General features: G+C 46.7%; 3 protein-coding genes and 1 pseudogene across 4 annotated transcripts; 2 read left to right on the top strand and 2 right to left on the bottom strand.

The window, feature by feature from the left end:
* Positions 1 to 3,913: 3,913 nt before the first annotated feature.
* On the bottom strand, positions 3,914 to 4,562 carry LOC309327427 (histone H2A-IV). The gene has a single exon (XM_081836693.1). The coding sequence runs from the start codon at positions 4,423 to 4,425 to the stop codon at positions 4,036 to 4,038; it is 390 nt and encodes a 129-aa protein (XP_081692819.1). The 5' UTR covers positions 4,426 to 4,562; the 3' UTR covers positions 3,914 to 4,035.
* A 131-nt stretch (positions 4,563 to 4,693) lies between these two features.
* LOC309327428 (histone H2B 7 pseudogene) lies at positions 4,694 to 5,389 on the top strand (annotated as a pseudogene). The gene has a single exon. The product of its transcript is annotated as a histone H2B 7 pseudogene (transcript).
* A 3,390-nt stretch (positions 5,390 to 8,779) lies between these two features.
* On the top strand, positions 8,780 to 9,271 carry LOC309326542 (histone H4; the record flags this gene model as incomplete). Its single annotated transcript, XM_081835358.1, has 1 exon — positions 8,780 to 9,271. One exon carries the CDS (start codon positions 8,780 to 8,782, stop codon positions 9,089 to 9,091), a length of 312 nt encoding a protein of 103 aa, XP_081691484.1. The 3' UTR covers positions 9,092 to 9,271.
* Positions 9,272 to 17,326: 8,055 nt separating this feature from the next.
* LOC309326567 (zinc finger BED domain-containing protein 6-like) lies at positions 17,327 to 26,861 on the bottom strand. The gene is made up of 2 exons (XM_081835409.1): positions 26,030 to 26,861; positions 17,327 to 20,927 (listed from the first exon to the last, which is right to left on the bottom strand). Exon 2 carries the CDS (start codon positions 20,913 to 20,915, stop codon positions 18,228 to 18,230), a length of 2,688 nt encoding a protein of 895 aa, XP_081691535.1. The 5' UTR covers positions 20,916 to 20,927; positions 26,030 to 26,861; the 3' UTR covers positions 17,327 to 18,227.
* Between the last annotated feature and the right edge of the window lie 154 nt (positions 26,862 to 27,015).

Below are 27,015 nucleotides of genomic sequence, written 5' to 3'. Positions count from 1 at the left end.
GGTATGGGAAAGCTGAGACCAGACGAGATTAAAATGCAACGAGAGACTGATGAGAAAATATTCCAGAAATTAACTAGGTGTTCGTGGTGTTGTTGTTTTTTTTAAGTGTATTTAGCTAAACCATTTGTGAAATTTTGAAACGCAACAGAGTTTACCGGAGCATATAAAAGAAGAGATGCAATCCTAACACCAGATGCATACATAGAAGAGGGGCCGGGACACAAATATGAATTAGTGTCATTCTACTGATCATTGCTATTGTGAGATGTTTAAAGTTTTTATTTATTTATCAACATCGATCAAAATGTTCCTGAAATCGTGGACGACTGATCAATGGTAGAGGGCTTGTGCGGAGGTCTCTGTGGCGCAATCGGTTAGCGCGTTCGGCTGTTAACCGAAAGGTTGGTGGTTCGAGCCCACCCAGGGACGGTACAGTTTTTTATTATCACGATCTAAAATTACAGAGATTAGTAATTTATATGGCCTCTTAACTTAGTTCAAACACCCATGTTGTGCCTAAGGCATTTTACTTAATACTGAGACAACATTTACCCTTTGAACAGCTTAGGCACATGTGTGCACTGCTGTTTATAATCATTATAGATGCTGTTGTTTACAGCACCATCAGTGGGCATGGCTTTTTACAAAGTACAAGACACCCAAGTGGCTTACAACCCAAAATTCAACACAGGAGAAATAACAAAGGGGTGGCTGTGAAGGCAGGAAAGCAATAAGTGATTAATGCAGTCACAAGGGCTCTAGCATTATGCCAACAATAATAATTGCATGAAGAAGGGCTTCTCCAAATTGGTATCCTCTGGATGTTTTGGACTACCTTCTATGTTGGCTTGAGCTGATTGAGGCAATTATCCAAAGAGCACCAGGTTACAGAAGGCTGCAGAAGAAGGGTCTGTGCTTCTCTGTATTTATATTGCTATAGACTTCACATTTCAGTGTCCACTCTTTGACACCCACACCCCTAAACACCCACACTTTTGTACGCCTTTGTATATGTAGATATATGTGTGCGAATATAACATTCAGGCTGAGCATAATCCTTTATGCATATTCTCTAGGGATCTTTAGTCTACAAAACCGTGGGCCTTAATAAGTATCTCAGGCTGCAATCCTGCCTCGGTTTAGCTGGGAGTAAGTCCCACTGAACGCAGCAAAACTTACCTCTGTGTAGGCATGTGTAGGGTTGCCAATGTCCTCTTTTTCATGAGTAGAAGTCACCAAAATGTGTCTTCTTTTTTGATCTTCAAAATATGGCAACCCTAACCATGGTCCAACAAAGGTCTGTATAGTTAAAGCCATGGTTTTCCCAGTAGTGATGTATGGAAGTGAGAGCTGGACCATAAGGGAAGGCTGATCGTAGAAGAATTGATGCTTTTGAATTGTGGTGCTGGAGGAGACTCTTGAGAGTCCCATGGACTGCAAGAAGATCAAATGCATCCATTCTTAAGGAAATTAGCCCTGAGTGCTCACTGGAAGGACAGATTGTGAAGCTGAGGCTCCAATACTTTGGCCACCTCATGAGAAGAGAAGACTCCCTGGAAAAGACCCTGATGTTGGGAAAGATGGAGGGCACAAGGAGAAGGGGGCGACAGAGGATGAGATGGTTGGACAGTGTTCTCGAAGCTACAAACCTGAGTCTGACCAAACTGCGGGAGGCAGTGGAAGACAGGAGTGCCTGGCGTGCTCTGGTCCATGGGGTCACGAAGAGTTGGACATGACTAAACGACTAAACAACAACAATCATGGTCTAGTGTTATTATGGATGGCCACAGAATCAACAAACAACTCGTGCATACTACAGCAAGAAATCAGCCATTTTCAGCCTGGCTGTAAATTGCTCTGCTGTATCTGATTAAGGAAACACAGATTAGGTTACATTGCAATTTAACAACCTCCTGTATATTAAATTCTCAAGAGGGAGGGAGAAAGTCCATTTGAAAAGAGTCAGTTGATGAGTCTCAGATATTAACCGTTTTATGGTTCCCTGTTACATGACTATATTCTTGGGCATCATTGTGGCTGTGAAATATCAGGGCTGTCTTCTACAATGGCTTTAAAAGAGAATTAGACAAAGTCATAAAGGGGAGACAGTCAATGGCCACTAGCCACAATGGCTGCCTGGAGGAGGTAAAAGGTAAAGTAAAGGTAAAGGACCCCTGGACGGTTAAGTCCAGTCAAAGGCGACTATGGCGTTGCGGCACTCATCTTGTTTTCAGGCCAAGGGAGCCAGCATTTGTCCACAGGCAGCTTTCCGAGTCATGTGGGCAGCATGACTAAACCACTTCTGGCGCAATGGGACACCGTGATGGGAACCAGAGCACACGGAAACGCCATTTACCTTCCTGCCGCAGCTATACCTATTTATCTACTTGCACTGGTATACTTTTGAACTGCTAGGTTGGCTGAAGGAAGCAATACTTCTGAACACCAGTTGCTCAAAACTGCATGAAGAGACCTAAGCTCTTGTGCTTTGGTTCTGCTTTCGGGTTTCCCACAGGCATCTGATTGGCCGCTGGGAGAGCAGGATGCTGAGGTAGATGGGCTATGGACCTGCTCCAGCAGGGATCTTCTTGAGTACCTATTTTAACCATTCGAAATGGTTATAACTCTGCCCTAAACTGCTTTATCTTGCAACATCAGCATGCATATCTCTTGATTTAATTCTTTTGTATGCAGCTTTCCTTATCTGCTTTGTGTACATGCTTTGATATCACACCTGTTATACCAAGCTGAACACATTCTGAAAGCCTTTTTAAAAAATGGCTTGGCTATTCCTATTTTAAATGGGTTCAACTTAATTTTACATGGGTGGGTGTATTAGGCTAATGCAGCTTTATCATAATTTACAGAGATTTAATGCTTTTATAACATGGTCCAAGAAGCAGGTTTTCTTCCTATATTCATGTGGGGAATTTGGAATCTGGAGTACTAGCAAATTCCAACAGTCCTAGTCAGCGTAATCAAATAGGAACAACATTGCAGATATTAAGAAGCATAAAGCACATACAGTACTTAAATTTTTTCCCCTCTGAACAGTAGAGGAAACAGGGAAAACGTTTGCAAAAATTGTTTTCTACTTTCTACACATGTAGGAAGAAGTTTGGTTTTGAACATGTGTTACCATTTCTTAGTGTGTATAGGAGGAGGCCGGGAAAAAGCAAGTGGAACCTCACACACTATCATAAATTAAGAAAAACCATTGCCGAAACCCGGGATCGAACCAGGGACCTTCAGATCTTCAGTCTAACGCTCTCCCAACTGAGCTATTTCGGCACGTGTGTTACAATGCCTGAGCCCCTCCATCAGACATAATACTTGCTGACCTACAAGACACTACGTATTTCTTTATGAACTACAGGGGAGATGGTTGCTATTGCTGCGTTTACACATTGATGTGCTACATTGTTAGACTATCGGTCTGTATTATATTGTTACCTTATTCTAGCCACACTTGTATCCAGAGAACTCCGGAGGACTAAAGAGTATTGTACCGTATATTGCCATCTAAGAGCCCAGAAACTTAAGCCAAGAGGGAAACTCGGGAGACAGCAATGTCAAGTTATCTGGGAGTAAGCCTAGTAGAAAACAGAGGCTGGCTTCCAGGTTAAAGGTGCGCGAAGGGCTTCATAGCAAGCCAGATTTACACAAACTTCACATCTGGGGAAAGTTAAGATACGTAAATGATACTCTGCCGGATAAGCCTCATGTTAGATCCGTGCTGCGCTTGCCGTTTTACCCCGAAAGATACACACTGTGACACTGAAATGACGCGGGAGAAAGTGTTTTACGCTCTGGCGATACCAGATAGTTGCAGGAACTGGCGCAAAGCATAAGACCCTTAAGTTACGTCTCTGCTAACTAGCACTGGGAATACAAATTCCATATTACGAATTCATTGTCAGAAAACATACATGTAATGAAATCAGCTCTTTTCTGGATATTGTGGGTGGCTCTTAAAAGAGCCTTTGTTGTCTGTTTTGAAATGTCTCCGATGTCTCCTAAAAATCCGAGAAGAATTTACTTGGCCTTCGCTTTATGGCTCTCGGTTTTCTTGGGAAGAAGCACAGCCTGGATGTTAGGCAACACTCCTCCTTGAGCGATAGTGACTTTGCCCAGCAGTTTGTTCAGCTCCTCGTCGTTGCGGATGGCGAGCTGCAAGTGGCGAGGGATGATCCTGGTCTTCTTGTTGTCCCGGGCAGCGTTGCCGGCCAACTCCAGGATCTCAGCAGTCAGGTACTCCAGCACAGCAGCCAAGTAGACGGGCGCTCCGGCTCCGACGCGCTCTGCGTAGTTCCCTTTGCGCAGAAGACGGTGCACACGCCCCACGGGGAACTGCAGCCCGGCACGAGAAGAGCGAGTCTTGGCCTTGGCCCGAGCCTTGCCTCCTTGCTTGCCGCGTCCAGACATGATACCAACTTCTAAAGCAGAAGAACAGCTCGAGAGGAGAAACCGGAAAAGTAAGTCGCAACATGGCGATTCTGGCCCTTTTATACCCTCCCTGAGACTCAGCCTCGGCAATTTCGATTGGCTGAACGCTGAAAACCACCACAGCATCCAATGAAAGCGCGGCTTCTCATTGTGCCCAATGAAAACGCCGAGGTCTCACGTCACCCATTGTGATGATTGGTTGGTTTCCAGAAAACCTTTTGTGCGCGTTGTGCTTGCTTAATCAGGGCGCCGAAAGGAGCCAATAGGAAAGCGGGAGGATTGTGCGCCGAACCGCGGGGAGGCGGTGAATAAATAGGCGGGCTGCGAAGACTTTGCTAGCATTTGTTTTTTCACCCATAGTCTCAGTTGGTCGCAGTTTCAGCGTAGCAGGATGCCGGAGCCAGCCAAATCCGTGCCTGTTCCGAAGAAGGGCTCCAAGAAGGCCATCACCAAGACGCAGAAGAAGGGCGACAAGAAGCGCAAGAAGAGCCGCAAGGAGAGCTACTCCATCTACGTCTACAAGGTGCTCAAGCAGGTCCACCCGGACACGGGCATCTCCTCCAAGGCCATGAGCATCATGAACTCCTTCGTCAACGACATCTTCGAGCGCATCGCGGCCGAGGCTTCCCGCCTGGCGCACTACAACAAGCGCTCCACCATCACCTCCCGGGAGATCCAGACCGCCGTCCGACTCCTGCTGCCCGGAGAGCTGGCCAAGCACGCCGTCTCCGAGGGCACCAAGGCCGTCACCAAGTACACCAGCTCCAAGTAATTCCTTAGTCTGGGCGCAGCAGCTTTTTTAAACAAACCAACGGCTCTTTTAAGAGCCACCCACTTTCTCTGCAAAAGAGCTAAATTTGCTAGAAAAACTGCGCGTGAGCTTTATGTAAGAGGCTTTACTTGTGTGTTAATTGTCTCGTGGAAATAAATGCTAGTTACTTTACATTATTGTGTTATGAGATACTTCTTAAGCTAAGCTTTTGCTTTTGAGTCTTAGCCTGCAAATGAGGGGAGAAGCTCTGTTTCGGTAGGGAGAGGACTTATATTGCTCCGATGGGACACATTCAGCTTAGCCAAGATGCAGTAACTTAATTCCATTAATTGTTATTACCTTTAAGTCGTGGTACAGCTCTTATCACTTGTGAATTAAAAGAGCACCAGACTTGGAAGATATAATCACATAAATATATATCCCTTCTCCACCTAATGTTTTAATGGCCTGAAGCTCCCACCTGAAAACTTTACACTCCTGGACAGATGAATTTTTAGAATCCATCTGGCAAGTTATTTCTTCCTTTCTCCTTCTCTTACCCATCTCAATGCATTTTTCTTCTATTCATTTCCCCCCTCCCCCCATTTTATACAAGCCCTTTTCAGTCTCCACTTTCTCCTATGTTTCTTAAAGTCAAAAAGCCCATACTGTTTTGAGTGCTCCAGAACTTAACTCCCTTTCCCCAGCTGTCTCCAAATCTCCATTTATTGAAATCACCAACTTGTTTCCATTTCCCCTTCATTCCCACCATCTTCCAAAGTCTGCTACACAGCAATGTGTTTAGTGGTATGTTTGGCTAATAAGGCAGATGTTTCACAGAAACATCTCTCTATTGCTGTAGGGAGGCAGTTCCCAACCCATCTTCTGATTAGGGTTACAGCTGTTCTTATTTCAAAGTCAGTATGCCAATTCCTTTTCAATCAGTAATGTTTTGTGTAAAGTTGCATTTGTTTGGGGAGCCAAGTTCTTGTGTGCACCTAGGTCTCAAAATATTCTGAAAGGGGACATCAGGGCTGCATGTTAAATTTGCAGACTTTTCTGGGAATACTAGCAATCAGCAATAACTGATTGGAACACCTGAAGTCTGATTAGATTCCGGTCCTTGCTGGTAACCCATCAATTCAATAATCATGTGCAGTAGTACTTACTCTTGTGGGATAACATCCAGCTTCCTTTATTCACAGTCTTTTAACGGGTCACTAAAAGAAAACTCCTGCATACTGTCTGTGAAGTGGGGATCCCACATGTTGTACCACATTGGTTGCAGAAAGGTATATAAAAGATTCACAGTTAACTATTCTAGGTGAGTTGGCAAAGTTGAAATAAACTGAGTTCAAATCGCAGCTCAGCTAACCAAGGTGACCTCGGGCCAGCCACTGTCAACTTTACCTACCTCACAGGGTTATTGTGAAGATAAAAATGGGGAGGGGGAGAACCACATTGAGCTCCTGGTTGGAAAGGTGGGATATAAACACAATATAAGAGTATGTGTAATAGTGCTTTAATGAAAAGCATTTCGCAGAAGCAACTTCACAACTTCTTTGCCACCTCTTAATGCAGGGGTCAACAACCTTTTCCAGCCATGGGCTGGTCCACCATCCCTCAGACCATGTGGCGGGCCAGACTATATTTTTTGGGGGGAAATGAACAAATTCCTATGCCCCACAAATAACCCAGAGATGCATTTTAAATAAAAGGACACATTCTACTCAAGTTAAACCATACTGTTCGCAGGTTGGATTTAGAAGGCGATTGGGCCAGATCTGGTCCCCGGGCCTTAGGTTGCCTACCCCTGTCTTAATGTAACATAGGTTTGCTAAACAACTGTAGATTGTACACTGGTTATCCATGTTGCTGTATTCACAGGAGCAAAGGCAGGCGAGCAGCATGAGGAGCTTCAACTCATGCTAAGGTGCACCATCCCATAGGAACATGGGAAGAGCTTGTTGGGTCAGGCCAATGGCCTATCTAGCACAGCATCCTGTTATCACAGTGGCCAATGAGATGCCTGTGAGAAACCAGCAAGCAGAAGCTGAGCATGAGCACTCTCCTCTCCTGCAGTTTCCAACAACTTGTATTTAGAAGCATTTGTATATATAAAAGAATCTGTTTCAAACACTGCATATTTATGGTCCCACAGTACTTTTTTTCTTAGGATCATTCAGGATCTCTGAATCTACAAAATACCTTGGTCCAGCCCCTTTTGACACAATCTGTGGTAAAGTGCCAGGGTATTATCTGAATCTTTACTGGAGGCCCCCAAATAACCAACCTCTTTTGTGTTAAAGAGATTGTTAAGCTGACAACACTTTGTTGAATTGATGTCACACTACCTGAAGATATCAAGCTGCAAGATATCTCAGCAATTGGGTGCAGTTTTGCAGCACCAGTGATGCCCTGCTGTCCGTCAAAATAGCTGACCTCAAGTGAATATACCAAAGATGTATCATGAAAGTGTTTTGTCCACAGCTCCACTCATTAGGACTTTTGTAACACATCTTCATTAAACTCTGATTAAGTGTTGAGGATCACAAAAGTTACCTGAGATCTCTAGGTTTAAGTGGTCTCCTGCTGTGTATAATGAAAAGGCTACAGCATCGGTGCTGCTGTTGGCTAGGTGAATAAACAGCTACAGGAAGCCTGCTAGAAAATAAAAATGGGCAAATCCATGGATGTAGCATTTGTGCGCACACACACACACACACACACAACTTTTTGTGCATCTGTCAAGATCTTTCCGGTTCACCCTCCCGTTACAAATATGGAGTGTATTCTCCCCCACCCCTTTTGTATGGGCACAGTAGATCGCACGTAGTCTTTACTTTCTATGAAAAACATCAATAAGCTGGGAAGCATGATGGAGGAAGGAAAATAACAATAAATGTTAGTGTCTTGGAATCTTAGCCACTGTTCTTTCCTGGACATAGCACAGTACTGGTACATAGCTAGGGAGGCTGGCTATGTTCATCCTTACTTTTTAAGCATCTCAGTTGGAACCCCCAAATTCCAGAACAATTTGGGGTACAATTGTATATACACACTTGGGAGTAAGCCCTGTTGTACTCAGTGGAATTTACTTCTGAGTGGACAGTGCTTATAGTTGCACTATTGATTTTTCATAGCTGTGTATCTTGTGATATATACATAATTAGGTTGGGCTTCATTTTATAATTGGTTATTATTTGTTCCTGGTTGAATTCTGCGTATATACATACTGCCACCAGCCGCTTTCAGCTATTCTGTCATAGCAGCACAGAAATATATATATAACGCGAATGATATCTTGCCGCCACGAAAACGCTAAAGCGAGAAGACTGTGAAGGCGCCAACAACAATTTCAAATTGAAAGGACAACGAGGGCGCCGATTGGCTTATTTGAAAGTACCCAACCCTCTTCTCATTGGATAGAACCAAAGTTGCCCGCCAAGGTTTTTTTTTTTTTCTGGGAATTGAGCGGGAGGCTCCGCCTCTTAGTTTTCATTCTGGTCGGAGTACATTGTATATAAACAGGCTTGGACAGCGGCAGAATCACATTTGGTTGGTGCTGCAGTATTCGTGAGGATGTCGGGACGCGGAAAGGGAGGCAAGGGATTGGGGAAAGGAGGCGCCAAGAGGCACCGCAAGGTGCTCCGCGACAACATCCAGGGCATCACCAAGCCCGCCATCCGCCGCCTCGCTCGCCGCGGAGGAGTCAAGCGCATCTCCGGGCTCATTTACGAGGAGACCCGCGGCGTCCTCAAGGTCTTCCTCGAGAACGTCATCCGCGACGCCGTCACCTACACCGAGCACGCCAAGAGGAAGACTGTCACCGCCATGGACGTGGTGTACGCTCTCAAGCGCCAGGGCCGCACTCTGTACGGCTTCGGCGGTTAACGGCTCCTCCGCTTCCATAGACCAAAACATCAACAAAAGGTCCTTTTCAGGGCCACCCAGCTTTTCCGGAAAAGAGCCAATCGCTGTCTTTGTTCTAACACAAATTCAAGAAATCGAGCACTATCAAAAATAAAAGTGGAGGGGAGGAAACTCTTAGAACATGCTGGCCAGGGAAGTTTTATTTGCCACCTAGAAGCCTAATAAAATAACCGGCCACCATTCATACAAAAATAATTCGCCTCCATTCCTGCGTAGTGTCTTATTCCCTTTAAATGCTTTGCATTAGGAACTATATTTTCGTCTCGTTGGGTCAAAGCAGCTGTTCTTGACTGCCAAGTGACTACTTTAAAATAAACTTGGTCAAAGAATGCAGTACGCTCTTGTTTGCAGAACTGATGGCTTTGCTTAAAAAAAAAGAAAAAAAGACTACATTCTTTATATACTGTCAATGCACGCCGTACCGCGTGCAGCAGAGTGGCGCAGCGGAAGCGTGCTGGGCCCATAACCCAGAGGTCGATGGATCGAAACCATCCTCTGCTAATTTTTTTTTTTTTTAAATCTTTTAGTTTACAATCAGGTTTATTTTTTTTTTTAAGTGCATAAAGCAGTGTATTGGGGTTCCTTCCTAAAATGCTTTCCTGGGAGTCAGGCCTTCTGTACTCCAGCGAGACTTCTGAGTAGATTTGCATAAGAACAATAAAAACGCTGCTATAAGTCAACGAGGCAAGAAATTAACGACGGGGTTTATTTTCTTCCTGATTTCCTGCGAAGTTCCACCGAGGCAGCCTCCACCCTCAGCTCCCCGTAACTTCATTTCAGCGCCTATTTTATTTTAAATAAAAATAGGGAGCGACATTAGAGGTAGGAGAAAACGTGTTTTTATAAATAAATAGAAATAAGCTAGCAGAGGATGGTTTCGATCCATCGACCTCTGGGTTATGGGCCCAGCACGCTTCCGCTGCGCCACTCTGCTGCAAGCGGATTGGTCTGTATTGTCTCTATATAAAGGATGAAGTCTCTCCCCAAGCTCTCCAAAACCGCAACGAAGTAACTGTAGGACCTTACTTTCGGGAGAGGAATTCCTGCATGAAATGGCAGATTGAAATCGTAAAGCCTAAACCCTGATGCTCCCTACTTTACAATCCTACCTTTGTGTGATTAAATGGGAGCAAGTCCGGTTCAAGTCAGTATGACTTTTGCATCTGAGATAGACATGCAGGATTGCGCCGTCAGTCTCAGGCCCTGAGGATTTAGCTAATTCAGTGTTCATGTTAATCTAGGGGTAGGGGGAGGAAAATGATATCATCCTTTATGAAAATGTGATGTGTAGTAAAACAACAACAACAACACAGAAATGATATCATCCTTTATGAAAATGTGAGGTGTAGTAAAAAAACAACAACACAGAAATGCTGGTTATTTTCTCTTGCCTTGGGGTGTGTAAAATATAAGGGATGCATTTTGTAAATAAACTTGTTATCTGTCTTGTTACGTTATCTTCCAAGGTGCCTCCTTAGGGGCAAATACTTTTCATGGTCTGCACGCACGTCTGATTTTACTTTTTATTTTTGTTTCTAGTAAGCAGGATGGCTTATTTCTAGCATCGGGGGACCTGCAACATTTGACCCCACTATGAGTCAGTCACTTCCAAGGTTGTTGTTTCTTCTTTTTAAAAAGAAGATCTGTACACGATTACCTTGTAGCAAGTAGATGGATGGCTTGTGTTTCATGAAAGCTTTGCTGCGGAACACCTATTTCCTGTATGTGGGGCTGGAGAATGATTTGGGATGGGAGACGACTGCAGTCGCACTAGAAATTCATAAAGAAATTGCCACTCTTTATGAATACACAGAGTGGGTCACGACTGGACCTAATGGTCAGGGGTCCCTTTACCTTTACCTATGAATACACAAACGACTGAAAACTGAACTGCTCTCCAGCCCTGCCCTGCCTCAAATATCCAGGGATAGGTGTGCTAGTCTACTTACTAGATAGACAGCAGGTGTGGGGAACTTTTAGCCCATCACATGTTGCTGAACCATAACTCCCATCGGCTGCCGCAAACCTGGCCAATAGCCAGGGGTGGTGGGAGTTGTAGTTCAGCAGCATCAGGAGGTCCAAAAATGCCTCCCTCCTGCTCTATAGCTTTCCCCAACCTACTGGCCTCCAGTGCTTGGGGCTACAACTCCCACCAGTTGAGTCAGAATGCAGGAGTGCTAGTCCAAAATATCTAGAGGGCACCAGGTTGAAGACGGTGGGTCCGCTACACTAAAAACAAAAAAAGTAAGAGTTTTAAGGCACCTTCAGCCCCAATGTTGTTATGCAAGAAGCTTCTTGTTGACCACAATCAGGTTTATTTCATTGCATACAGGTGAAATTCGGAAAATTAGAATATTGTGGAAAAGTTCATTTATTTCAGTAATTCAACTTAAAAGGTGAAACTAATATATGAGATAGACTCATGACATACAAAGCGAGATATGTCAAGCCTTTATTTGTTATAATTGTGATGTTTATGGCATGCAGCTTATGAAAACCCCAAATTAACAAGCTCAGAAAATTAGAATATTAAATGAAATCAGCAAAAGAAGGACTGCAAATAGAGCAATATTGGACCTCTGAGAAGTAGAAGCATTCATATGTACTCAGTACTTGGTTTGGGACCCTTTTGCATCAATTACTGCCTCAATGCAGCGTGGCATGGATGCTATCAGCCTGTGGCACTGCTGAGGTGTTATGGAATATCAGGAAGCTTCAATAGCAGCCTTCAGCTCTTCTGTTTTTGTTTGCTGATTTCATTTAATATTCTAATTTTCTGAGATTGTTAATTTGGGGTTTTCATCAGCTGTACGCTTTGCATGTCATGAGTCTATCTCATATATTAGTTTCACTTTTTAAGTTGAATTACTGAAATAAATGAACTTTTCCACAATATTCTAATTTTCCGAGTTTCACCTGTACATCGGGTCTGGGGTACTTTTGATTCCCAAGATGCTGCTGAGATACAACTCTCATAATGCCTAGTCCTTAGCCAGGCTTGCTAGGGCTGATCAGAGTGGCAGTTTGGCTACATCAGCTACATCTACTCTTCCTAATGGTGACTCCCAGCATGTGGTGTTCAAAGGTATATTGTCTCCAGCAGCAAAGGTGGATCATAGCACTCGTGGCTGGTAGTGGTATTCTCCATGGTAGTCTTATTGTGCCGATCATTAATCCCTATGAAGGACATGACGTCACGCCAAAGAACCATCTAGTCCAGGCCAGCAGTGTTCTTATAGTGGCCCACCAGCTGAGGGATGCTTAGATGAAGCCTGGGAGAGACATGATAGTTGTCTTCAAATATCTGAAGGAGCATCTGCACCCCCATCGTTCTGCCCGGACACTGAGGTCCGGCACCAAGGGCCTAATGGCGATTCCCTCACTGCGAGAAGCCAAGTTACAGGGAACCAGGCAGAGGGCCTTCTCGGTAGTGGCGCCTGCCCTGTGGAACTCCCTCCCACCAGATGTCAAAGAGAACAACTACTTCCAGACTTTTAGAAGACATCTGAAGGCAGCCCTTTTTAGGGAAGCTTTTAATGTTTGATGCATTACTGAATTTTAATATTTTGTTGGAGGCCGCCCAGAGTGGCTGGGGAAGCCCAGCCAGATGGGCAGGGTATAAATAATAAATTATTATTATTATTTTTATTGTTTGACCTGCTGTCACACAGACTATGAGGAAGCTTGTGCCCTACACGGGGCAGTCCGGCCTAGATAACCAGCCTCATATAGCCAACATACCTAAGTATAATTAATGCACATGAAGGTTAAAACCATAGAGTAAGATGCCTGGCCAGGCTTAGCTCACCTTGGGAGACACTAGTTAATCAAGCCTTTTCCCCCTCGTTTACCTGATGAACTCAGCATGTGAGGAGGTCTCAGCTGGTTGTGCCAGCTTAGCTATATAGCTCTAACAAGCCCCTCCTAAGTTCCTATACCAATAATTTAGAAACTTTCACCACTTTGCAACTAAGCCCAGTTTTACTGCTTGTGCAACTTTTCTGACTAATGTATGGAAAAAAACATGAACTTGACCTTTGAAGAGTTTGTAGGTAAACCGATTTTTAACTTGCCAAACCTGTGGTCTTCTCCTATGGTGGGGGAAGAGGGGTTTTGGAATTCTCTTTAAAGGGCACATTTTAAGGTTCTATCTTTCTTACTTGGCTGCATGCTTTGTGATTTTATCTCTCTGCTGCGGTTCTCTCACCAGAGTACTTGCTCCAAAGTAGGATCTTGGCATCCAGGAATTCTCCTTTTACCGTATTGGCCTGAATATAAGCCTCACTTTCCCCCCAAATTCCAAGTGTGAATTAAAGTGTGGCTTATATTTACAACCTTATGGTACACAGCTAGGAGCATGGGGCAAACAGCGCCAGGAGTGCAGCAAAGCAGCTCCCGCCCTCTGCATAGTCCCCTGTCCTCTCCCCCAAGGCTGGGAAGGGAGAGAGCGAGGGAGGGGAAAGGCCACTGACCAAAACAGCTTGGCTCCCCCCCCCCCAAGTATGCAGCCAGAAGCAGCGAGGAATGAAGCAGCTTATATTCAAGTATTATTTTTTTTCTCCCCACCCCCTCCAATTTTAAAAGTGCTGCTTATATTCCTGTGCGGCTTATATTCAGGTCAATACGGTATATAGATGTCCTTGCAACTAACAGAACTGACAGGTGGAAACTCCCTAGAAGCAGATTTTGGCTGTCCATCAGGGAAGGCAAAAGTTCCTTTGACTTGCCTTGAGAGGTGATGGGCTCTCCTTCACATATAACTTTTAAAGCGGAGGTTTAAGCGCCATCTCTCATGAAGGAGTCATACCCTGCATTGTAGGATTCCTGCACTGAACAGAAAACTGGTCTGTAAGTTCCATCTCCGACTTTAAAACTCTATGGAAACCAACTACCTCTACCTCTCTTTTAAATCAGAACCAGTGAAGGCGGTGAAGGTCCTGTGTGAGTGACTGGAGGCGGTTGGAGGATGGATGGCGGCTAACAGATTGAGGTTGAATCCTGACAAGACAGAAGTACTGTTTTTAGGGGACAGGAGGCGGGCAGGTGTGGAAGATTCCCTGGTCCTGAATGGGGTAACTGTGCCCCTGAAGGACCAGGTGCGCAGCCTGGGAGTCATTTTGGACTCACAGCTGTCCATGGAGGCACAGGTCAAATCTGTATCCAGGGCAGCTAGACTGCCTGCCTGCAGACTGTCTCGCCAGAGTGGTGCATGCTCTGGTTATCTCCCGGTTGGACTACTGCAATGCGCTCTACGTGGGGCTACCTTTGAAGGTGACCCGGAAACTATAACTAATCCAGAACGCGGCAGCTAGACTGGTGACTGGGAGCGGCCGCCGAGACCATATAACACCAGTCTTGAAAGACCTACATTGGCTCCCAGTGCGTTTCTGAGCACAATTCAAAGTGTTGGTGCTGACCTTTAAAGCCCTAAACGGCCTCGGTCCAGTATACCTGAAGGAGCGTTTCCTCCCCCATCGTTCTGCCCGCACACTGAGGTCCAGCTCCGAGGGCCTTCTGGTGGTTCCCTCACTGTGAGAGGCCAAGTAACAGGGAACCAGGCAGAGGGCCTTTTCGGTAGTGGCACCCGCCCTGTGGAACGCCCTCCCATCAGATGTCAAAGCGATAAACAACTACCTGACATTCAGAAGACATCTGAAGACAGCCCTGTTCAGGGAAGTTTTTAATATGTGACATTTTTGTGTACTTTTCATCTTTGTTGGAAGCCGCCCAGAGTGGCTGGGGAAACCCAGCCAGATGGGCGGGGTACAAATAATAAATTATTATTATTATTATTATAATCCTCAGAAATAGTGCTATTATCCATGCACATGCATGCCATGTAAGAGCTGGTGTGGTGTAGTGGTTAGAGTGCTGGACCTAGGAGCTGGGAGACCAGGGTTCAAATCTGTGTTCATCCACGAAGCTCACTGACCTTGGGCCAGCCACTGTCTCTTAGCCTAAGCTACTTCACAAGGTTTTTTATGAGGATAAAATGCAGAAGGGGGAAAGCCATGGATGCCTCGGTGAGTTCCTTGAAGGAAAGGTGGGATGTAAATAAAACAGACAAAGGAGAGAAAGCTCTGGATAAATTCCAGAGTTATTAAGACCCTTACTCAGAGTATATGCCTGCCTGCTTCGAAGCCTCCACCTTTGGTCTCCTGGTTCATTCTCAGCTGGGTCCCTGTGCTTTCCATGTGGCAGAAACTCACCTGGTGAAACCTTCCCGGGGTGAAGATGCCGTGATGGGTGGGAGAAACTTCACCTGTTGCATTGCATTTTTAACCCAGGCACAGAAGCCCTGCCTGAAAGAAGGGGGTCCCTTCCCAGTGAACGGCTGTTAGCATCTCAACATTTCTTCTCCACCATCCCTCTGTAGGTAATGTAAGGGGTCAGGATCCAACACATCTGCCATGAAATTGCCAAGAACCTGTGGCTGTTGCAAAGAATAAGGTTCTTTGCAGGTGGTTGTAGTTAGACAAAAGCAGAAAGCATGAATGAATTACAGTGGTACCTCGCAAGACGAAAAACTCGCAAGACGAAAGAGTTTTTCGTTTTTTGAGTTGCTTCGCAAGACGGATTTCCCTATGGGCTTGCTTCGCGAGAGGAAAACGTCTTGCAAGTTTGTTTCCTTTGTTTTGCAAGTTTGTTTCCTTTTTCTTAAAACCGTGCATTCAGGGGGTGCAGTTGCGACTTGACTTCGAGGAGCAACTCATAGCACGCGGTGTGGTAGCCTTTTTTGAGGTTTTTGAAGACTTTGGTGATTTTTTAAGCTTTTCCAAAATCCGTGCTTCGCAAGACGAAAAAAATCGCAAGACGAAAAAAATCGCAGAACGAATTAATTTCGTCTTGCGAGGTACCACTGTACTGGGTTACTGCAACATGCTCTAAGAGGGGCTTTCCTTACACTTCATCAAACTTGATCTGAAAGCAGTTAGTGCAGAATGCTGCAGCACAATTGCTAACAAGGGTGAAGCCTTGTCTGCACAGAACTCCTGCGTTCAGAGATCTGCACTGGTTGCCGATTTGCTTCTGGGTCAAATTCAGGGTGTTAATATTAGTTTATAAAGCCCTTAACAACTTGGGACCAGTTTACCTACAAGATCACAGGTTTTCTTTCTGCACCTGCTGAAAACATTCTACAAGCCTACCCAGGTGCTTTGTAATTTGAAGTCATTTTAATCTGTTTTAGCAGTTTAACCTTTTTAAGTTTTGAAGTAGGGTTGGTGATTTCTTCTCCACCACCCATTTTCCATTCCAGCTGATAATAGGAACTTTGTGATTAATGACACCTTTCCTTTTGTGTCCTGAATTGTAAACTTAGGGGCAAGGACTGTCTTATTGAGCTCTTCGAGCTGCTCCAGAAGAATATTCTTGGCCAAATAAAGAGGTGATAGGTAAAGGTAAAGGTAAAGGGACCCCTGACCATTAGGTCCAGTCGTGACCGACTCTGGGGTTGCGGCACTCATCTCGCTTTATTGGTCGAGGGAGCCGGCGTACAGCTTCCGGGCCATGTGGCCAGCATGACTAAGCTGCTTCTGGCGAGCCAGAGCAGCACACAGAAACACCGTTTACCTTCCCGCCAGAGCGGTACCTATTTATCTACTTGCACTTTCACGTGCTTTCAAACTGCTAGGTTGGCAGGAGCAGGGACCGAACAACAGGAGCTTACCCCGTCACGGGGATTCGAACTGCCGACCTTCTGATCGGCAAGTCCTAGGCTCTGTGGTTTAACCCACGGCACCACCCGCGTCCCTTGAAAGAGGTAATACTGCCCCCATAAAAAAATGTGGAGCGAGATGTAGCAAAAGCCATGTGGGCTCAGACAAACCATACAATTCGAGAGTCTTGCATTCTTCAGTAGCCTGGCAGACGCCTCTTAGGAAGCATACAAAGCAGGGCATGATAGCAACAGCCCTCCCAAACTGCTGCTCCAGTTATGCCGCTGGTACTTGGGAGATAAGACTGCTTCTGAACATGGAAGTTTCATTTGGCAATGGTAGCTAACAGCCACCACTGACTCTCCTCTGGCACACAATTCGTCACATCTCCTTTTACACTTCTCTAACCAAGTGACGACATCGCCACCTCTCGCGGCAGGGGATCCTATGCATTTCTTTTGCATATCAAAACTGGGCTCCTAGTATAGCTGTGACTGAAGGGGCAAGAGGGATAAAAATGAAACACACAAGTCCTTCATCTGCTCAAAGGAATGTTTTTATTTGGATAGCTTGTTTCGTTTTGAGCTTATTTCATGTTAGCGACTCAGGAGAGCAGTTAGGATGTTAAAAATAAGCGTTTCGAAACACCCAGTTAAAATGAGTCTAAAAGGTCTGAAAATGGCAAGTACTTGTTTTCTTTAAAGTCCACCCCCACCCCCCACGTTAGCACCATTTCTAAAGACAGAATCAACGCACAGCATCATTGTTAAAAGGGGAATTCTACAACTACGGGCCGCACATTCCGGCTTCATTCACAAAACCGGCTACACCAGGGGTTGTCAATCTGGTCCCTACCGCCCACTAGTGGGCGTTTCAGGATTGTAGGTGGGCAGTAGGGGCTTCTATGGCACAAGCTGAATCCTCCTTCCATCGAGCACTGGTGGGCAGTAAGGAAATTTTGCCATCAAGAAAGATGCGTTACTGGGCGGTAGGTATAAAAAGGTTGACTACTCCTTAGCTACACGATGGAGAGCTGCTCAAAGCTTTGCAGCTGTGCTTGACAACCTCTTTGCTCCAGCAGTCTGATGTAACTGACTGGAGGTTTGCCACGGACCTGCTGGGCCAACCATAGCACCTGGCGAGTTGCATTCGCCTCGGTGGGCCACACAAGGCAAGATCCTGCTCTAATGCACACCAAGTCTTTCATCTTCAAACGGGTTCAGCGGGGGAGTCCCGCCTGCAGAGGAAGCGGCTCCGTCGTCCAATACTTCTCACGACAACAACAACATCAACAATCAAAGTCCTTAACTTTAAAACACAACAGACAAAATTCACAACAGGTTTGGACTAATTCCTACCCTCCCTCCTTTTCTGCGAGGCAACTACGCCCACAACAGTTGTTCCCTTTCTGAGAATGGTTCAGCACGTAGCCGTACTTCTCACTGCTTTTCCTCCAGTTCCTCATCCGCCGTCAAAAGGTCTTCCTCATCTTCCAGATCCAAGTCCTCCCTCGACCCCATGGCGCCTTGCGAGGAGGGCAGGTCCCCCAGAGAGAGCCTCCAGTCTTGGGGGACGAGGTGACGATTCTTTCGGATGAAGGTCAGCATCTTCACGTTGGCCGGCGAGAGGTCCTTGGGGTGCCCCCTGTCCGCCAACGAACCGGCGCTGCCGGAGACGTCTTCGGAGGGCACCGACGTGGGCGGGCACCCAAAATGGAACAGGGCCACCTTGAAGAGGGCCGGCCAGACCCCCATCTTCCCCTGCCAGTACAGCATGGGGTCGGCGTTCTCCCCGACGTGGTCCACGTTGTCGTGGAGATACTCCTCCATCTCCCGCAGGGCCGCCGCTGCCCCTCCCTCGGACGCCAGGCCCATGGCGGGGTCGCTCTTGGTAATCGCCCGCCAGCGCTTCATGGTGAACTGCCAGGCCGCCGAGCCGGGGGGTCCGCTGGAGCCACTGGGCTGCTGCGGGGATGAGCGCCCCATCGGGGAGAAGTCGGCGTCAGGTCCCGGAGGTACGTAGGACCTGGTGGCCAAGTCGAGGATGTGCTCCCTCAACATGGCTGCGTCGCCCGTGTCGGCACCGCCCAGCTTCATGGTGGTGATGTCCCTGAAGCGGGGGTCAAGGAAGGCAGCCACCCGGCAGATGAGAGTGCCCTTCATCTCGCTCAGCTGGTTTTGCGCTTCCAGGCAGTCCAGGGCCTGTGTGGTGAGGTGGGCCGCTGTGTTGTTGTTCTCCTGGTAGTACCTGGTCCTCAAGGCCCGCAGCTGCTCCTCCAGGAACCACAGCAGAGGGAGCGCCTGGCAGAGAGTGGCATCTGGGCGGGTGACCAATGTGGCGGCGTCCTCAAAGGGCTTGAGGATCTCCACCAAACACTTCACCACCTTCCAGTCTGGCGGCGTCAGGTGTAGCAAGGCGGCCTCCTCGTCTTGCTCGAAGATGGCGCTGACGGCTTGCCGCTCCCGGTAGAGGCTCTCCAGCATCCGCAGCGTGGAGTTGGATCTCCGGGGAGGTTCGTGCCCCGCCGGCTGCCGGTGCGAGCCCAGGATGGCCTGCGCCTCCAGCAGGCGACGCCGGACCGCTGTCGAGCGCTTGTAGCGGGTGCAGATCCTCCGGGACGTCTTCAGCAGCCGGTCGACGTGGGCATCGGCCGCCAAGAAGGCCTTCACCACCAGCTTCAGGCAGCGCGCCAGGCAAGGGACGTACTTGAGGCGCAGCTCGCGCACGGCCTTCGCCGTGTTGGCCCTGTCATCCAGGACCACGACCCCGGTCTTCAGGTCGTAGAGCCAGTCTTGCAGCACCTCCCTCAGCTTGTGGCAGATGTCCTCGGCCAAGCAGGGCCCCTCGAAGGCACACACCGACAAGGTGGCGTGGTGCCGCAAGAGGACGCCCGCCGACTCGGCCACCCAGTGCCCCGTCACTGACATGTAGGAGGCCGTCTGCCGGCCCGACCAGGTGTCTATGGCGATGTGGACTGTACGGCCAACGCTGCCCACCACCGCTTGGCGGACGGCTCGGGACACCACCTTGGACAGCTCGGGCACAGCCTTCGTGGCGAAGAACGCGCGCCCGGGGATTTTCCAGCGGGGCTGGGCAGTGGCCATCAGCCGGCGGAACCCCTCGCTTTCCACGTACGATGGGGGCTGCATGTCCACGGCGAGCATCCAGGCCGTTTCTGAAGCTAGCTGGATGGCTGCCGAGTGTGTAGGCGGGTAGTACGGCTGGTTCCTCTCCTGGCGCGTGGGCTGGAAGGCTGGGGCAGGTGGCTCGGTCACCACGATGGTTGGGCCGTGTGGCCTCTCCTTCAGAGGCATCAGGGGCGAAGGAGGGACCACCGCGACACCTGGCAAGTGCAGCCCGTGGTGAACCTTCAGGTGTTTGTGGAGGGCCGTGGTGCCAGGGCGGGTGCCCCCATCCTTGCCCCTGCGCACCCGCTTCTGGCAAGTGCTGCAGACGGCCACGCACGGCTCCCTGGGATCCAGGGTGAAATAATCCCACACAGCCGAGGTGGTTTTCTTGGGGGCGTGCGTGGGGATACCGTCCACCACCAGCACTTCCCGCTCGCGCCCGCGCTTGTGATGGTGGTGGTGGGAAGAGGCCGAGACGTGCGTCATGGGGGTGAAGAAATGAACCATCTCGATGCCCGCCCTGCCCATGGTGCTGGCGGGCATGTAGGTCCCTGGAGGAGCAGACTGCGGGTGGAGGACGTGGGGCGGGGAGAACGACACTCTCTCAATGACCTCCTCTCCGTCGTCGTCCTCCTCCTTCTTGAGGTACGAGAGCATCTCTTGAGCCTCGGGGTGGCCGGGCTCCTTTGCCCCCAGCTGGTTGGACGCCACTGGAGAGAAAGTGCCCAGCTCTGCCGCATCCTCATCCTCCTCGTCTTCTTTCTCCTTCAGGTAGGAGAAGAGGTCGTGCACGGTTGTCGTCAACGGGCCGGGCTCCTCCTCCTCCTTCATCGCCGGCTGCAAAGAAACCGCTGGGGCAGCCATGACGGGGAACGGTTCCCGGGAAACGCCGGCCTCCGGCGCACCTGAGAAGTGAGGCTCCTGGAGGTGGATGGCCACGCCTCTCCGGGAAAAAGTCGCCAGCTGGGCTCTTCTGCCCCGGCTGCGCCTTGGCATCATGGCAGAGGAGCCCTGGGAAGGGGAGGAAAAGGAACACAAGCATTTCACTCCAGACAGGCTCCCTCTGATCACTCAGAAGCCCAGCAGCTTCTTTTAAAAGCAGACACTCAAATGCAGGAAACAAAGGGCAATGTGCTGTCCCGCCTTTATCTCCCCTTCCATACCCACAACTTTTCACACGCTAGGGTGGGACATCTATGTCAGCTCAAGGTTCTCATTCCTTTCTGGGCAATCCTTCATGGAACATAACATCTGATGGCCTATATTAAATGTGTTTCAAAACTGTTACTGCTTCGCTACTGTTCTTATCATAGAATTGTAGAGCTGTGTGGGACCCCGAGGGTCATCTAGTCCAACCCCCTGCAATGCAGGAATCTTGCCCACAGCTGTCCCTGGGTGGGCTCAAACTGCCGACCTTCTGGTTGACAGGCAGATGCACTGACCCATTGTGCCTTTATGTATTTTATGTGTTGTTGTTTTCTCGTGAACTGCCCTTAGATCTACCGATGAAGAGCAGTTGGCAAATTTTAATAATACAGTGGTACCTCGGGTTACATACGCTTCAGGTTACAGACTCCGCTAACCCAGAAATAGTGCTTCAGGTTAAGAACCTTGCTTCAGGATGAGAACAGAAATCGTGCTCCGGTGGCACGGCGGTAGCAGGAGGCCCCATTAGCTAAAGTGGTGCTTCAGGTTAAGAACAGCTTCAGGTTAAGTATGGACCTCCAGAACGAATTAAGTACTTAACCCAAGGTACCACTGTAATGATGATGATGTAGCCCTGGTTTAGGGAGCCATTTGGCGCCTAGCTTTTATATCTGAGTTTGTAACTCTGTTCTGCACCCACCACCATATAGGCCTCAGAATCCTGGCTACACCAGACTCGACCCCTGACCTCTCTTGCTGATCGGATACAGGTTCGACTCCTCCAACCAAAGTTGTGCGGACCCTGGCTAAGCTATGCTGCTCCTCTGAGAGGCTGAGCCACCTGTGTGATAACAGAGCTTCTTGCACCGGTTTGGTGGTGCCAGTGTGTCCCACTCGTCTCGTTTCATCTCTTCAAAGCATAGACTCGTAGGGCTGGAAGGTACTCTAAGAGTCATCTAGTCCAACCCTCCTCTTTAAGGCTGCCCCAAAACAATTGGTTGTCTCCACTGCTAGCCCTACTCAGAGTAGATCCATTACAATTAACGGGCCTCAGTTAGTCGTGTTCATTCTTATTATTAGACCTGTTTTGTCACTCGGTAACTAAAGGCAAGCAACCTACAATACATTTGAAAGTGTTAATATAGATATGTTGTAGCATAAAAACAAAACAACCTCCGTAACAGCCACTGAACTTTAATGGGTCTACTCTGATTAGAATCATAGAATTGTAGTAGGACTTGCCTTGCATACAGTCCAAAAATATAACGACCATAGTGACTTTTAGCATGACCATTTACTGTTTGTAATCGTACTGCCTTTTGCCTTTTAGTAAGTTTCTCAACTGCCCAGAGGATTTAGCTGATGGGCGGTATAGAAATGTAATAAATAAATACTATTTTTTCCAGACATTGAGGCCATGGCTTATGTAGTCAACCCAGAATCGTTCGCAAACTGCAGACGTGGGGAAAGCCAAGTTTTATAGGTCAAAAAAGTGGGGATAGGAAGAGCCTAGTGACCACTGTGATAGGAATTTTGAGGTCTTAGATATATGTGAAATGTTCATAAGTGTACCAACCAAGCACATACATAGATCAGCACAGGAAGACCGACCTGGAACCATTTTTGATTCCCAAACTGTCCCAAACTGACCAAGTGTTTTCTCTGCAAGGTCAAAGGAAAATGGAAAAGCCTCTCCATTGCCTTTTCCTTCACAAATCCTGTCTTAAGGGTATGTCTGTGTTTGAATAGGGTGAGCATGTGACCCGACTCAGGAACTAAGTATTTATCACTACAAAAGAATGGCCAGGCTACCCAGGAAATCCAATCAAGTAAGCAGGCAATCCAATCAAGTGACCATTAAACAGGTAACCTGTCACAGGAGATAAACAAGTCACTCAGATTTCTGTTTTAGACCACCTTTTCTATGATGTAGGTATGTGGGGGGTGGTCTTGGGTTATACCCCTTCTGTGATGTATGTAAGATGTATGGAGGGGTGGTCTTGAGCTCCACAGGCAGGGAATTTAAAATGTCTATATAAGGCCTTGCACGCCATTGTTCTGGATTCCTCCTCCTTTCCTGAGTGTGAGGGGAGCACTCTGTTGCAACAGATCAATAAAGATGACGCTTACGAGCTGCTTTGCTTCTCAATATTCTCATGTTGGCCTCTGTTATTTTCTCCTACCAATAGGTAAAGACTCTATATGGACTCTTGGATACCCCGTAAGGGGAAAAGGGCAGATTTTGTTTATAACACCGAGTGGGAGCTATGGCCAGAGAATTTACCAGGAAAATGGTAAATAAATGGTGTTGGGTGGGTATAGAGGGGGGCATACAGTGGGGCTGAAATCCTCCATCCTCCATCTTCACACACTATTCTTTTGCTAGTTACAGGTAGGTAACTAGTGTTTGTCTGCCGTAGTCCAAACAAAATAAAAAAATTCCTTCCAGTAACACCTTAGAGACAACTAAGTTTGTTATCGGTATGAGTTTTCGTGTGCTTACTTGTTCTCTAAGGTGCTACTGGAAGGAATTTTTAAATTTTATTTTGTTGCTGACTCCATTTGCTCCAGTTGTTTTCTTATGGTGCTACTTCATGCTCATGGCATTTTGCAAAGAGAGATAGGTCGGATCCAAGAGGCTTACAATTCAGTGGTACCTTGGTTCTCAAATGTCTTGGTACTCAAACAACTTGGAACCCAAACACGGCAAACCCAGAAGTAAGTGTTCCTGTTTGCCAACTTTTTTCAGAAGCCGAATGTGCTCCATTTTGAGTGTTACGTTTCCGATTTGAGTGCCACACTTCTGTTTTGAGTGTTATGCTGAGGTCTGTCTGTTTCTGTTATTTATTTTGCATTTTTGTTATTGCGGCTCTTTTTTTGTTGACTGTGTGGAGCCCGGTTCAGCCACTGATCGATTGATTGTGTGACTGCGGTACATTGTTTATTGCTTTCATTTTATGGATCAGTGGTCTCGTTAGATAGTAAAATTCATGTTAAATTATTATTTTAGTGGACTTTAAAAATTCTGGAACAAATTACTACGTTTTGCATCACTTTCTATGGGAAAGCCTGCCTTGGTTTTGGAATGGACTTCCGGAACAGATTAAGTTTGAGAACCAAGGTACCACTACGGTTAAATCAGCCATGATTAAGTGGGCACAAGATATTGGTCATGATATTATGTTTGCTGACTGGGAGCAGTTATGGACCACAGGTATTAAATTTACGGCATGTAGTGCCTTAAAAGAGAATATAATGAAAATGATCTATAGGTGGTACATGACCCCAGTCAAGCTTGCAAAGATATATCATTTGCCCAATAACAACTGCTGGAAGTGTAATGAATGCGAAGGAACTTTTTATCATCTTTGGTGGACCTGCCCGAAGATTAAGGCCTACTGGGAAATGATCTATAATGAAATTAAGAAAATCCTTAAGTGGACATTTGTAAAGAAACCGGAGGCTTTTCTCTTGGGCATGGTAGGCCAAATGGTTCCAAAGAAAGATAGAACATTTTTTATGTACGCAACAACAGCAGCAAGAATTCTTTTGGCAAAGTATTGGAAGACTAAAGAACTACCTACTCTGGAAGAATGGCAGACCAAGGTGACTGAATTTATGGGACTGGCAGAGATGACCGGCAGAATTCGTGACCAGAGGAGAGAGACAGTGGAAGAAGACTGGAAAAAATTTAAAATCTATCTTAAAAATTGTTGTAAAATTTCGGAATGTTAAGATGTCAAGGGATTTGATATAAAGAATTACAGCTGTAAAAATTTAAGCTTAAGAAAATTTTAAAGAGAATTAAATATAAAAATGGATGAAGGATTGCTAAAAAATTTTAAAACAAGGATGCAGTGAAGGGGAGGTATGGGGAAGTCGTGTTATGTTTGTTTGTTTTTTGTTTATGTTGTAAAATTAATAAAAATTATTAAAAAAAAAAAAAAAAAGAGAACCAAGGTACCACTGTATAGAAGTCCTCTATTTTCATCAGAGAAATGTTGGAAGGGGCGTTAGTATCGTCTACTGCCAGCAGCTCTCTGGTGGGTTTGGCCAGGCAGGCGACATCCCCAGCCCTTACGTCCCTATGCGCCTTCTACATGCATGGCACATGCTTCACTGCTGAGCTACAACCCTTGGTGGTAGAGGTGCCGCTACTCTAGAAGTAACTCCCTCTCATGAGAAGTTCACCCAGCGTAGCCTTTTGCAGACCTCCTGCAGGAGCAGGAAGAAAACATTCTCCAAAGGTGTTTAAAGCTGGTTGGCAAATCCCACCACCGATTTCCTTTCCTAGCTCCTTGACCAGAAGCTCTTGGATAGCAGGAACAACGAAGTCTGCATCTTGTTGGGCTCCAAACTCCCCCAGCCCCAGCCAGCATGCCCAATGGTCAGGGAGGATGGGAGCTGGGGTGCAGAAGCATCTGGAGAAACAGAGGGAACCCCCCCACACACTTTTGTTCATATCTATTTTGATTGTCTATCAACATATTGTTTTGAATTATTTTTCAATATTGCTTTTTTTAATGCTGTAACCCGCCCTGTGCACTTAGGGTTAAAGGCAGGTAATTAATAAACAAAGGAACAATATTGTTTCATTAAACCAGTTAAAAGTATTTCAATATGAAGGGAAGCAGGATAGAGAAGTTCCCCTAACACGGGAAATGTAGAGAGACTAGCTCTAGCCTACCTTACAGGGTTGTTGTAATTATTATTTTTTAGAAGCTAGACAAATATGCGTGAAATCTAAAATGTTGCTGCTGAAGAGAACAACAGATAAATAAATAAATAAATATTTTTAAAAGGGGGGGGGGGAAATCGCCATTGCTACGCCTTCCCCCTCCCTCTTCCCCGCAGGAGTATTCTTTAACTGAACTCTCAGTGGCTTAAAAGGAGATGCAACGCCTTCTCTGATACCGAAGCACGAGAGACAAAAGCGATCTTCGCCCTTAAAAGCGGGACACACTCACCAATCCAAGATGGAAGCTGCGCCGACTATCAGGAACAACCCAATCCCTCAGTTATTATTTTTTTTGCAGAGATGGCTTGCAAGTAAGCGATACGCCTTATTGCAAAACGACGCACACGCGCAAAACGACGCCCGATTTTAAAAATACAGATTATCATTTATTTATTTTTTAAAATGTCGCAGGCTATCTATTCCAAAACGATATATAAAAATGTAAAAAAGGAACAAAAAGCACCCGGAAGAAAACCCTAACACCCGGATGTTAAAAAAAACACCTTACAGGAAACCTCACTTCCCATATTTCTTTTTTTCCTTCCGCAAAATTCATTGCACGACCCACACTTTCGTAGGTTTGCTTGGCGAGGGATTGGGAGTGAGGTGTCGATTCTTATGCATAGCTCCTCGGAAGCAAGCCCCACTGAGATTTACTCCTAGCGAGTGCATTCGCAGTCCTACACGTTTACTCACTGAATTTTTCTGGGGCATTAGTACCAGGTGGGTGGTGAAAGGAACTGAATCCAGCCCTTAGCGTAAATTCTCTTTTGCAATTATGCATCTTCGACACATACTGCATGCTAAAAAAGGAGAGAAAAATGCAACGATTGCTTTGATCCTCCCTGCATGTGTTTCCCGTCCCCAATTAAATCAACCCATCAGCCGGTATTTCTCTTGTACGTAAAATAAATTCACGTTTCCTGCTTTTTAAAAATTTCACGGGATAATGAACTACAGCCCTTAATTATTTTCCTTATGTTAGCTTTGCAACCTAGCAACAGGCAAAAGTAGAGGAACAGGCTGGATCTATCAATCTGATCTATCTAGGTCTGTTTGCTTGCTTTTCTAGCTAATCTTTGAATATATAATCAGGCTGGCTTTTTAAATCAGGCAGCAGCTGAAATGTTTCGTTCACAAGCCTCCCGGGGCGCCCAATAGCACGCGAGCGTTCGAATCGTGGTCATTTGCATCCTTCGATCTCTGGAGAGTGAC

This window comes from Podarcis erhardii (genome assembly GCF_964252035.2).
Source record: "Podarcis erhardii genome assembly, chromosome: 13".
Lineage (NCBI taxonomy): Eukaryota > Metazoa > Chordata > Lepidosauria > Squamata > Lacertidae > Podarcis > Podarcis erhardii.
Note: the sequence above shows the minus strand (reverse complement) of the source record. Positions and strands in the feature narration are given on the sequence as shown.